Source organism: Gossypium arboreum, chromosome 10 (genome assembly GCF_025698485.1).
Source record: "Gossypium arboreum isolate Shixiya-1 chromosome 10, ASM2569848v2, whole genome shotgun sequence".
Lineage (NCBI taxonomy): Eukaryota > Viridiplantae > Streptophyta > Magnoliopsida > Malvales > Malvaceae > Gossypium > Gossypium arboreum.
In genome coordinates, this window is record NC_069079.1 from 6,708,647 (window position 1) to 6,721,909 (window position 13,263).

The 13,263-nt window shown below is 37.9% G+C and overlaps 1 protein-coding gene across 1 annotated transcript; it reads right to left on the reverse strand.

The window, feature by feature from the left end:
* Nucleotides 1–5,048: 5,048 nt before the first annotated feature.
* LOC108473675 (beta-galactosidase 1) lies at nt 5,049–11,587 on the reverse strand. The gene is made up of 19 exons (XM_017775376.2): nt 10,740–11,587; nt 10,401–10,496; nt 10,169–10,281; nt 10,010–10,076; nt 9,810–9,902; nt 9,513–9,656; nt 8,872–8,960; nt 8,656–8,761; nt 8,487–8,574; nt 8,196–8,314; nt 7,932–8,096; nt 7,528–7,706; nt 7,326–7,435; nt 6,829–6,938; nt 6,632–6,742; nt 6,440–6,550; nt 6,121–6,326; nt 5,693–6,029; nt 5,049–5,612 (listed from the first exon to the last, which is right to left on the reverse strand). The coding sequence occupies exons 1-19, from the start codon at nt 10,923–10,925 to the stop codon at nt 5,502–5,504; spliced, it is 2,541 nt and encodes an 846-aa protein (XP_017630865.1). The 5' UTR covers nt 10,926–11,587; the 3' UTR covers nt 5,049–5,501.
* Nucleotides 11,588–13,263: the final 1,676 nt, after the last annotated feature.

Here is a 13,263-nt window from a genome sequence, read left to right on the forward strand (position 1 = left end):
ATTAGCAGATAGGCCACGACTTGGAGATGTACGTAGATGACATGCTGGTAAAGATTGAATCCATTAAGAAAGATGTGCGGAACCTCTTTTAAGCATCCGCAACATTGAGAGCCCACAACATAAAGCTTAATCTAAAGAAATATGCTTTCAGCGTGTAAGTCGGTAAGTTCATGGGTTTCATGATCTTAGAAAGAGGAATAGAGGTGAATCCGAAAAAAATCCAAGCCATCGCAGAGATGTCCCTTTGAGAATACAATGACAACCAGTTGAACCCCGCCAAATCATGACAATACTTTGGCCTCTTGCAATCTAGGGGGTCGATATCCTCAGACCATTCCCCATTGCCACAACGAAGAAAAAATTCATTATAGTAGCTATAGACTACTTCACCAAGTCGATCGAGGTAGAAACTTTGGCAACTATCACAGAAAAGTAAATAGAGTCGCTCATGTAGAAGTCGGTTATATGTAGATTTAGAACTCCTCATACTGTTATTATGAACAATGATATATTGTTTTAGGTGAAATTTAAGAAGTTTTGCCTAGACCTTCAGATATCCTTGGCCCAAAGCTCGGTGAAGACCTCACAAACCAATGGCCAAGTGGAAGCTATAAACAAGAAAATTCTAGCAGCACTTAAAAAAAAGGTAGGCGAACTAAAAGGGGCTTGGTTGGAAGAATTGTCAAGAATCTTGTAGGTATTGCGAACCACGCCCCATACTGTGATGGGAGAAACAACCTTCTCACTCATTTATGGCACAGAAGCCGTAATTCCTGGATAGATAGACTTAAGATCAAATAAAATGCGACACTTCAACGAAGAAGCTAACCATAAGACCTTGAGACTCAACCTAGACCTAATCGATGAGCTTAGAGAGACAGCTGAAATTAAAAATACAGCTCGTGCCGAACAAGTAGCTTACTACTATAACTTCAAGGTTAGAAGAAAATAGTTTTAAGTAAGCGACCTTGTGTTGAGAAACACTGAAGCTAGGCTACCCGCTTTCCAACACAGGAAAATGGCTCTGAACTAAGAAAGACCGTATGAAGTGGTGAAGAAAATAGGTTATTGAGCATATAGGTTGGCAAGAATAAAAGGCACCATGATACTGTGAACCTGGAATACCCGACATATCAAAAAGTATTATGTATGAATTTCTATCCCACAAATAAAATCCCATTCCAACAAAATTATCGTCGGTAAAAACAAGGTTCGTAGGCGAAGAGCCACAACCTCGCTCTCAACTGTAAAAATAAGTTGTAAGCAAAGAGCCATAGCCTTTAAAACAATTAGCAAGAGCAAAGCTCTTAATTGTGAAAATAAGGTTCACAGGCGAAGAATCGTAGCCTCTAAAACAGTTAGAGAGAGCAAAGCTCCCAACGGTAAAAACAAGGTTCGCAGGCAAAAAGCTGCAGCCTCTAAAACAGTTAGCGAGAGCAAAGCTCCCAGGTGTGAAAACAAGGTTCACAAGCGAAAAGCCGTAGCCTCTAAAACAGTTAGCGAAAGCTAAGATCCTAGCTGTAAAAACAAGGTTCGCAGGTGAAGAGTTGTAGGCTCTAAAACAGTTAGTGAGAGCAAAGCTCCCAACTGTAAAAACAATGTTCCTAGGTGAAGAGCCGCAACCTCTAAAATAGTTAGTGAGAGCAAAGCTCCCAACTGTAAAAATAAAGTTCGCATACGAAAAGCCTCAGCTTCTAAAATAATTAACGAAATTAAAGCTCCCAATTGTAAAAACAAAGCTCACTGGCGAAGAATTTTATAACCTCTTAAGTATGAAACAGCTCACAAGTTCATACTTCCAGCTAAAAAAAAACTTAAGTACAAAATAGCTCGTGGATTCGTATTTCCAACTATGAATTTTAAAATTCTTAAGTAAAGAACAATTTGCAAATCCACATCCCCAACGCATTATTACTTATCAACCCTTCAACATCCTAGTTTGCGTTAACAAGAGCGACACCTTCGCTAATTGAGGAAACAACAGTAGCACCCTAAGTCACCGAAGGAGGAACTGAGTTCATAGCGTCACCGATAATAGAATGAGCCATGTCCGAAGTAGCAGAGCCCTCCCTTTCCTCTAGGTAAACTTGCCCTTCTAAATAGCCACGAAGGAGTCCCAAGCAAGCCCAAAATGATTGAAAACATCAAAACCCAGGCTACTCATGTCTATATCAGCAAGCACATCAAAATCCACTTTTCAAACACCAAAAAGACCACAAGCAACCTGGGCATGAAGAAGTAGATTCTCCTCGAACTTCTGGAGGGAGCCCAGGATGTTCTGGGATGTATATTGTTTGAAAGCTGTCATAGCCTCATCTTGCTTTCGAATGGTGTTATCCACCTGCTCTTGGTGACCCTTTTCAACTCTACCTCCGCAGTTATATGCCCTTCTCTCTCTCTGAAACAAGCTCAGCCTCGTACTCCTCTACATTCATCTCCATAATTGCAAGGCACTTGGTGATGACCCCCTGTTTCTTATTTATTATCTCATTTTCCTCCCTCACTTGTGATACAGCTCGTGCACCCTATTCATCTCAGCCTTGGTGTCCGCGAGCTCCTTATTGTAGGCTCCGTATACCTTAGTTCGAGATTACTGACTTCAAATAGCAAGTGGAGTAGAGACGACAAAAAGCCCTCCACAGCCTTAATAGGCGATGTTTCAATAGTAGGAGCTACAGGGGAGTTCTCAGGAGTAAGGGAAGAGGGGTATCCTTATTGGTGGTAATCAGTGAGTTCGCTTAGGCAACAGTTGGCAAGCTTGTCATAGAGGAAGAATGGATTGGGGTGACCTTAGTAACAAAGCCACCATGATCGACTTTCTTTTTTTGGCGTTGCTCAAGTGGAACACCGCTCTCCTCCTCTTCGTTGGAATAGTTAGTACATACGGCTCCAACAGAAGTCTTATGCTTCTTGTGACCACTGCCTATCAAAGCATCAATATCCATATCTTCGTTAAGCTCTCGCAAGATGTTGTCAGTCTCACTGAAATTATAGTCGCAGCCTCGATTGCCTTTTGTACCATCAACAATCCTAGGATCAGTAGAAGCAATTAACAAGTCAGTACCTCTTATAGCTCTCTCCTTTTGCTCGAACTCAGTAAGAGCGAAGGGACGGAGCGTCATCCTACAATAATGGTATAATAAGTTCATAGGATCCTCCAAACGCCTCGTTAATATCATGCCCAACTGATCGATAGAATCATAAGGTCAAGTACTCATCGTTGGTCGCCCACCAACTGACTGTACGACCTTTTAATTGTCGCCAACCTTCCAACTGTTGGGGTTAAGATTCTCCAGACAGAACATGAAGACATTCCTAGCAATCAATACCGCCTCGAGGGCTAGTACGCGACCAACATCCAACCTCTGAAATTGCGCAACAGCCTCATCAGTGGTAAGACTCCTTTTATAAGGCGCACATGTCTTCACTAAGGGAAGACTACTTGGTTTGGAACCCAAAGTCCTCGCCAAGGATGCTACGGACTTGGATATAATTCCCTCGTTTTAGTCGAAGGTTCTTGCACTGATTTCATATGATCGTCTGCGCCTTCCGACAGTTGGAAAAGTAGTAGAACCCTGCTGACCCCCCACATCACTCCCCTTCAACTGGTACAGATGCTGGAAGATAGAGAGCATCGGTACTTCACGACGCTGACAGCTATCGAGAAAGTACACCATGGCTAGCCACTAGGAAAAACTGGATAGTTAACCAGGAGTGAAGCTGTAGTTTTAAGGAGGTTACATAAGAAAGAATGTAAGGGTAGGTGAAATCCCGCTTCTAGGATGTGCAACGGGAGAAGGAAACTATCTTTCATTGCCTCACACACACAGTGTGACCTCGAAGGGATGAAAAATTCATAGGCAAAGTAGGAGAGCTTTATTCCCCGTACAGTCAGAGCCCGTTCCATTTCATTCGGTGTGGTGATGCAGATATAGGGCTTCTTAGTTATAATGACTAGAACCAGACGGGCCACAACGATGTGGTTTTGGGCTTCTCTCATCCTCACCATGATTTGAATAAAAGGAAAACAGAAATAGAAACTAAGAAGTAGAAAAGATTTGTGAGAATTACCTCAATTCCACATTGCAGAAAATACCAAACAGTGAAGAAACCTAAACCCTTGAAGATCCCCTTTTTAAGAAAGGTTTCTTAAACTGTTTGGATGGCCAAAAATGAACTAACGACCCAGATACAAGTAAGAAGAAACGATTCATCTCTCAACAGTCATATGTGCGCATCCATTACCCGGGTGCACACATGGCAAGGCAGCTGTTATGCACGACGACTTGCGTCGTACCCAACAAGCTGTGTTCGAAATGGACCTAAGGCCCGCCACTTTATAACGTCCCTTAGGCCTACTAAGGAGGGACTGGATTGTTAGGATTTGGTAACCGTTAGCCCAAATGACCCAATAGGGCCCGGGTCTCTGACCCGAATAGACCCAACCCGGAAGAAGAATGTTCACCGTAAAGATAGTTTACTAGGGACTCCACTGGGATATTAGATGTTCGCAAAGATAGCTCGTAAGGAGAGCTCGCGTAAGCTTTGCAAGAACAGGGTCGCGTGCTATGTCCGTAGAAGGGATCACGAGCCCTACAAGGGACCCCCGCTCGTGACTAGTTGGTACGAGACTCCCTAGAGGTGTCAGTCCCAAGATAAAAAAAAACCGCGTGCTCCACAGACGCGTGTCCAATAAGGCAAGGGATGCCCAAGGAATGTCTGCACCAAAGACAAGGAATATCAACGTCATCGACCCCAAGACCAAGACAAGATAATGGACCCTACTGTGAGTTGTAACAATAGCAATAGGAACATGCATAAATACCCTTGCGTTTCACTTAATACGACACGAAAAAAAATATTACTCAACAATATTTATATTTGATGTACTTACAGTATGGTAAATTAGATTTGAACATATCATTATTTTTACCTCTTTGACATCAAGAATTAAAAAAAAAAATCAAAAGAATATCCTTTCCGGGTTTATACACATTATTTTTTATCATTTAATATACGCAGTATGAATAAAATTATCAGATCAGAGATCATGAAAGACATGATTTTATTATCTTCCAGAACAAAACAATGATAAGATTGCTTCCCAGATTGTTCAAATATATAAGACTACAAGACAATCCACTCATTTACTACCAGAAACCAGAGGCTTCCCTGCTTATCCTAAACAACAGAACACTTTGCGCATGGACTCGGTACTTTGTCTCAATGCGCAGCTTCTACGGATTTCCATTGCTTTTCCGGTTTTCTATATATCATGCAGGAATACGTATTTGTGTATATACATAGAGCTTATTCTGCAATCACTTCACAATCTAATAAGCTTTTTGCCAAGGGGCGTGTTGTATAATTGTACAACTTCACCCTGTAAAAGCCAAAATAAATGGTTGCGATCTTAATTTACTTGAAAGACAAGAATACGGAGTGACGGGTTGGATATAGAGAAAATGATTTGTTTCTTTCATATGTTTCTGATGTGTTCATCAGCTGCAAATGACCTCCACAGAGAGTTTCTTCATCACATTAGGACACGGGTCTCCTCCAAACATTTCGGGTGCTACAGTCACTGTGCAGAAGTTCTGTCCAACACAAAGCTGAAAGCACGAAAACATATGTCAATGTTCATGTAGCAATGAACCAAAAAGCAAAGCGTTAATGTAAGAAAGTATCATACCCTAGTAAAAGCATCATAAGAGTGGTGAGCGTGACAGCTTCCTTCGCGGTAGCTTCCACAGACTCCTCCTGGTGTTCCAAAACTGGCAAACTTAACTGCTGAGATTTTTTGCCCAGCATCGCACTCTAAATGCACTTTTGGCCTTAGGGGTTTGTTGACTTTACCAGAGGCTTTCATCAGGTAATTCATTAGGTTCGGTTGCCACTCGTAGATATCAGCACAGACACTGTCAGTTTCTCGGCGTACCAAAGTAATTCCATTCGGATCTCCACCCCATTCCTCAAACACAACCAACAAATTCCCTGTTGGGTTGAGCCATGAACGAGGAACGTGGTACCTATATTAAGTTAGTAACCATAAGTCAGTCTATCGAAAACTCCTAGATTGTCGGACAAACAGCAAAGCAGATTGGTTTTGTTCTAGCTTACCATCTTTGAGAGGCCCCTCCACAATTAGTTCCACATTTCTTCTCGTTAAATGTTCCGGCATAACTACAGATACCACAATTTCCAGATGCTTTATATGCAGGCCAGTGGCGTCCAATGCTCTTTCCATTTATCCAAATCTGGCCTTTGCCCATACTACCCATATCTAAAGCCAATGGAGAATTTCCAGCTGGAGCATTGAAAGTTGTCTGCAAAGTTAAAAAGAGTATCAGAAAAAGCAGACTAAAGGAGACATGCAGGTGCATTTTGAGTTCTACAATTCATATTAACATATGGTTCAGTTTCATTTTGAGATACGTACTTTGTACCATGTCAGTGGTTGTCTTTGTGAGACAAAAGACCTCTGTGCCCACTCCACGGATGAACTACCACTTAGCGAAAGAAGATTCAAGGCTTCTCCCTTAAGGCCAATCTGCAAGTGGATAAATAACCAGATGATTATTTAGCACACCAGGATAACCAAAGAATAAAAGCTAATACACAAGAAAAAGACCTTGTAAGACCATTTCTGCCATGAGAGATCTCTCCTTCCCTCATTGAGACCATTCAGTGTAACTGGGCCAAGAACACCGGCATTCCATGTCTCAAAGTGTGGACCAACATTCTGCATTTAAAACCACAAAATTAATAATTCATAAACAAAATCCATTGGCATGAAGCTGTCAGCTGAGAGAGAGAAAAAGAACATACCGGGAGACCAACAGCAATGCTCAGAAGTGAAATTTTATTGATACCAGCTCTCAAATTAACACCTTGGCTGAATGTTAGTTTGGGGAATTCTAGACTTCCATAGGAACTTCCTGAAAAATAAAATAAATGGAAAGAGAAAATATCAGGGGACAAGATACTAACCATCCTTAACAAGTAGGCACTGCAAACCACAATAGTACTATTGACCTACATTAAGTAATCTAAAATAAACCGAAGACACCTAAAATTCTGTATGTATATGGTCTTTGTCAACTTAGTTTACTGATTATTGAAATTTAATGTTTTGCAGTAATTTGCATGGCCAAGCATTATGATTTGGAAACTGCTTTTCCATTTTTCCCAAGGATAACATTCCAAAACATTGACCTAAGTGGAAAGCCTAAGTTATAAGCACGTAACACTATAGTTACAGCTTCAAGATATTGCTGACATCTGAAGTAGTCAAAAAGCAACCTAAAACCAACAAGTCAGCCCACCTGACAGTTGACCATTGACAAAAACATGCAAAGCATGGCCAGCTGATAAGACAGTAAGAACAGGAGATTTTCCATTCCTCAAGAATCCTTCACGGGAGTCAATCTTAACTCTGGGGATGGAAACATAACACAAAGAACATTAGAAAGAAATAGTACCGGTAATAAAAAGACAGATGACGAAGTTCTGCTATGTACTACGTACTCTGTTGTGTACCACAAATAGTCAGTTGCATCTCTGGTTGTATTTATCTGCTCCAACAACCCGGCCATTGTGAATGAACTGTCAGCATCTGAAGCAGTCTCTTCATTGTATGCCTGCCAAGAGAGTCCTCCATGCATGGGAACAGGAACCATTTTCTTCCGAGCAATTTGGGCTCCAATCTATTAGGAAGAGTTTCTCACAAATGTTAAAACTACGTTTGCTGGGAGTCTTATTGTTTTAGTTTTACACAAAGGCTTCAACATTAAGCAAGAGGATATATTGCAAAAATAGCATGTTATGATATCAAATTTGATCAACCTAATTAGAAATTAATCTTGACACATAGCATTGCTGAAAATAGGGAAAAAACTGATTTCAAATTCATCAAAATCTTTTATTCTCACCCTTGCAGTGTTATACACAGTATTCTTGCAGTCGGGAAGAATGCTGATAGACCAAGGAGGTAGGTTGTAGTGATTGTTCCTGAAGGAAACTGTTGCATAATCTCTCGAGTTGTAATTTGCAAGGAAGGCAGCACAACCTCCAGCCTTATATTTGAATAAATGAGCCTGTATGTTTAGAATGGAGAATGGCATTTATATTTAAGTTCTGCGTACAAACCAATTAGGCATAGGATTAAGGTTCATAGAAATAGGAATCATATTAACCTCCTGATAATTTCCAAGTCGAATCATGGTCGGGTCTCCATATACTAAAGCTGGTTCACAAAGCTTTATTGCTCTATGCAAATCTTTCAAATGACCCCACTTGGGTTGCCTCTTCAGTCCTGCATGAAAAGAAATGTTTCTCCTTCAAGACAATCTCAAGGAACTAATCCTTAAGATATACTTATAGTCTTAAGCCACCCTATTATAATTCTAAAAAGCATAGAATGGATAATAGGAACGAGAAGATGGATAGCTGACTTTAAAAAGCCATCATTTACACTTTTTGCATACCATATTCATCAAGAGGAGCATCATAATCGTAGCTAGTAGCAATGAAAGGACCCCCAGCAGTTCGGCCAAAATTTGTTCCTCCATGATACTGATAACACAAAAGCCACATATAAGATTCACTCTTCCAGTGATTGATCTTGGTAAATACACACACACAAACTTTGATTACCATATAATAATTAACAAACGATCCTCCTTTTTGTATAAACCTCGCAACTGAAAATGCCAAGTCTTCAGCAGGTCTGTAAGGAACTGCCCCTCCAAACTCAGTATACCTACACCATAAAATAAAAAGAACCATCAGCTAGGAGATAACTTTTAATTGAACTTGAATGGAAGAGCCACAAAACATCATCTCTCGGAAAGGGCAAAAACTTGAGCTTACCAGCCTGTCCAGGCTTCAGTCCACATCTTTGGTTTGTTGGCCTTGTTAGGAGAAAAGTAGTCACAGTAGAACCCATTGCAGGTGTTAATCTGTAGGAAGAATACAAAAAGTTGAGAAGGCTAAAAATGAAGAATTCAAATGCATACCTCACCATGCGCATATACATGGTAAGACTAGCTTATTCCAATAAGTCAAAATGTTCAATCAAACATCTATCCCTGTGCTTCTACGCAATTGGATATCAGCTTAGAAATACCCCACAGCTTTGACATCTCGAAGCATTAAAAAGGCAAAGGTATTTTTCATCAACACCACAAACTATGTAAGTTCAAATGGGTGAAGTAATAATTGATGAACGGAACATGGTCATTAATAGATGACTATGAAAACCAAAAGTCTAAAAGGAATAAAATAAAGACACTTTATCAGACAGGATTATGAAAGAGAAAATCTGAGCCATGTGCAATGAAAAATAATAATTCATTTCTACCATGACCAACAAGTAGACAACACACTGTTCACTAGCAACCCCCACTAAAGATGATTGAACACAATATAAGGTAAATAAGGACTGAATATGAAACATGCCAAGGAAAAGGTTAAAGAAATGGTTTAAAAGATAAAATATATAGCATACGTACAATAGGGTCCGGCGCATCATCTTGCTTGCACATGACCCAGGGAACACCAGTGGCTAGTCCCAAAGCCATTTTGGCTGACCAGTAGCTATAAGCTTTACCAGGTGCACCGAGTTCATATTCCATGGGCCCGTATTCGTTTTCAATCTGTCAAAACCAAACATTATAAAAGACACTATTCTTTAGTCCATCATCGTATTCCAATGAATTGACATTTAAACTAAGAACGGATGGCTAATGTCCCATATCTTGAGCTGAGAAAATTTACAACAGTTTCCAGATAGGGACCAATTTGCCTACCTGAGATAGAATAATAGGACCCCCTTGAGACTCATACAACCTTTCAGCTTTCATCATATCCACAATCTTTTTTGTAAATCGTTGCATTTGAGCCTTCATTGTAGTAATTTAATGAGTAAGTTAGTTCCTCCCCAAAAATCAATTTTGTGTTACTAGATAAATACAACGAACTTCAGATTGATGGGTGGAAATAAGCTAACCTTGAAAGGTCCATTGTTTGTTCTGAAAATGATACCTGGAATGTACTTCAGCCAAACAGGAAAACCCCTGAGAAATTTTAAATAAAAGTCATTGCTTGAACTGCACTTTATCCTGAATTTCTTTTTATTTATTAGAAAATAATATATTTTTAACATTACCCAAAGTTCCATTCAGCACAGACATAAGGACCAATCCTGAGATGAACATAGAGGCCTGCTTGCTGCACCAGCTTAATAAATTTGACCAAATCATAGTTTCCTTGGAAGTAATACTACAATAACCAAAATTAGAAAGAAAATTCAGAATTTCTTATGCAATTACCAAAAATACAATCTCTGTAAAGAAAAAAAAATGCTTTCTTTTCAAGAACATGTTTTTTTCTTTAATTACTTTGCCAGGTGCAGGCTCATGTCCATTCCAAAAAACATATGTCTGAATCACATCCAGCCCTCCTTCTTTACCCTTCTGTATAAGGTCTGGCCACATCTACAGAGAAAAACAAAAGAAAATTTAGGGGAAAAATTAAAATAGCAGACTTGAACATAATAGATTAACAGAATGATATACAGCTATGCAACTATGCATACAGAAAGAAGGAAACTTTAAAGGCACCCAAAAGATGAAATGCGTGGGAAAAAAAGCCGTAATAAAAATTTGACTTTTGGTGAATTAAAAGAGACCCGAATAAGTACATTTGAGAGAAAAAGAAAAATGAAACAAAGAAATTACCTCAGGAGTGCTTCTTGGGTAGTGAATAGATCCAGAAAGTAGAATCCTTCTTTGCCCATTAATGGTGATAGCTTTATGGTCATAGGAAACAGAACCAGAAACTAAACAAACCCCGGATATTGCTAACAGAACAACCAACAAAGCATTCAACACTACAGGAAGCTTGGAGTTTAAGACCATTGCCATGGCCAAAAAAACAAATGACACTCGTTCTTTACACACACACAAAAAAAAAAAAGAAAAAAAAAGCAATGCCCTTTTTGCCTTATGCTTTTCTCTTCTACACTTTATTCTTGAGAATAAAAGAAGGGGGAGAGAGACAAGAAAAACCAAACAGGCTTTGCTTATGTGCTTGTTTGTCCAATTGAGTTCTCCATTACCTTTGACCTTTATATAAGAGGAAAACAAGCTAAAAAAGCCTAACACATTACAATGTATGTGTTCTTATTAACTTTTTCTTCTTTTAGGGTTACAGAAATGTAAAAGGTTTGATTTTTGCAAAGAGTGAAGGTGGTTTGCAGCTGCATTTAAACAGGGAAGAACTGAGGAACTGAAAGTGAAATGTGGGGACCCTTTCGTGTAGGCCTTTTGACACACCACTCTTCGGCGCCTCTCACTGCCTCTTTTTTTTTTTTTTTTTTGCAAACTTAACGCCGGATGCTTGAATCCATTGAAGGCAAAAAAGCAAGACCATCAATTTTCTTTTCTGAATAATTTAACTTGATTATTATTTAAAAAATGTAATAAAGTTAAATGGATGCTTGGCTTTACTTATAAACTAAAAACCTGATATCCTTTCTTTCTACACCCTTTTTTCAATTTGTAAAACACACAGATTCTCTACGCAATCGCTATTAAGAGTCGGTTCCTAATCAATGGAAGCCTTCATAGCCTATCTTCCTCTTTTTCCACTCGCTATTATCGCGCGTGAGAAATTAAAAGTAGTGTGAAATACAGGAAAAGTGGAAAAGGGGCTGGCAGCAGGCACTAGGAGTAGAAACGTTCGCGTGGAAATATTAAATACGATATAAACATATTATAATAATATCATATGCGCTACAATTATGAGGTAAAAAATTAAAAGTATATTATAATTATGAGGTAAAAAATTAAAATTATATTATGATTATATTATGTTCGAATATATGAATAAATTATAAAAATAGTTAGTTTTATTATCTTAGATTATATTTTAATTATTTATATTTGAAATATTATAGTTATTTATGTTATTATTTTGTTATAAAGTGATCATTCTATCGTTAGCTCCGTTATCTCCCTAACATTGGTCTTACATGGCAATTTAAATAGATTTTAAATGTCAACTTGGATGTCCTAAGTGGCAATTCAGATTAAATTATATTTTCATCTCAGTAACTGAACATTCAATTGACATTTAAAATCTATTTGAATTGTCGCGTAGGACTGTCGTTAAAAAAGTAATAGAGTTTATCAATAAAGTGATCACTTTATAATAAAATAATAACGTAAATGACTAAAATATAAAATGAAGTAAATAAAATAATTGTCTTTGTAATTTGCCCTTATAATAATACATAAATTATTTAGCTGATATGATGTGATTAATAGCGAGAAAACGAAATGAAAGATAATAGAAATATTATACAACATTAAAAATGTTAAGGCCGTTTATGATGGTGAAGACAACTACTCCTCGAGGTGGATGAATTAAATTTGAGGCTTCCATGTTGAAACACACCAAATCTGCTCTCTAAAACCGTCACTCTATGTGATTTAAGGCACAATGATGTTTAAGACAATCAAAAGCATAGTTAAAAAGAGATTAGGTTAACAGTGATTGTGAGAAAAATAAAAGCATTAAAAGTTGATTTTTGTGCTGCTAAATTGATTATGATTGATTATTTATTTAAATTTGAAGGTTGGTTTGAAAAGTGAGAGAGTTTAGATAAAAATATAGTTTTGAAAATAAAATGATCTGTTTTTTAAATAGGTCAAGCATTGGGTAAGATTTTTTTTACTTGGGTTCAATTTAGCTCAAATTAGTTATTTTGTTGCTGTTTTATTACCATTCCGTTATTATATTATTGTTACTATTTAGATATTATATAACTTTTATTTTATTGTTAATTTTATTACTATTTTAAATATGTTTAATTACTAAGTTGTAATTATATTAGTGTTATTTAAGTATAAAATTTAATATTAACGGATTAAATTGAATTCAAATTTAATATTTTTTTTATTTAAGTCCACCTTGAACGTGAGTTTAAATCTCAACCTTAAATAAAGGACCTAAAATTTTGCCAACAAGAATGTGGATCCTAAGCAGCTGGATAAACTCAAGACTCATGTTGACCGCAAATAACCTGGTTCTGCATGTAACTTTATTTAAATATGGCCCCAAAAAAGGGAACTTTATTTATAAAGTGGTATAACGAAATACGAGTAGTGACTACTCGCTATCCTCTTAAATCTCTCATTCATTAATTAGTTAGTTGGCAAACCAGTGTAATAAATTATTATAACCACTTCACTGCACGTG

Excerpts from the sequence above, each read along its gene's own strand:
- LOC108473675 (XM_017775376.2), bottom strand. The coding sequence starts at position 10,925 with ATGGCAATGGTCTTAAACTCCAAGCTTCCTGTAGTGTTGAATGCTTTG. Across the intron at positions 9,903-10,009 it reads CAAACAATGGACCTTTCAAG|GCTCAAATGCAACGATTTAC; the intron begins GTTAGCTTATTT and ends ACTACAATGAAG. Across the intron at positions 7,707-7,931 it reads CTGTGTATAACACTGCAAGG|ATTGGAGCCCAAATTGCTCG; the intron begins GTGAGAATAAAA and ends TCTTCCTAATAG.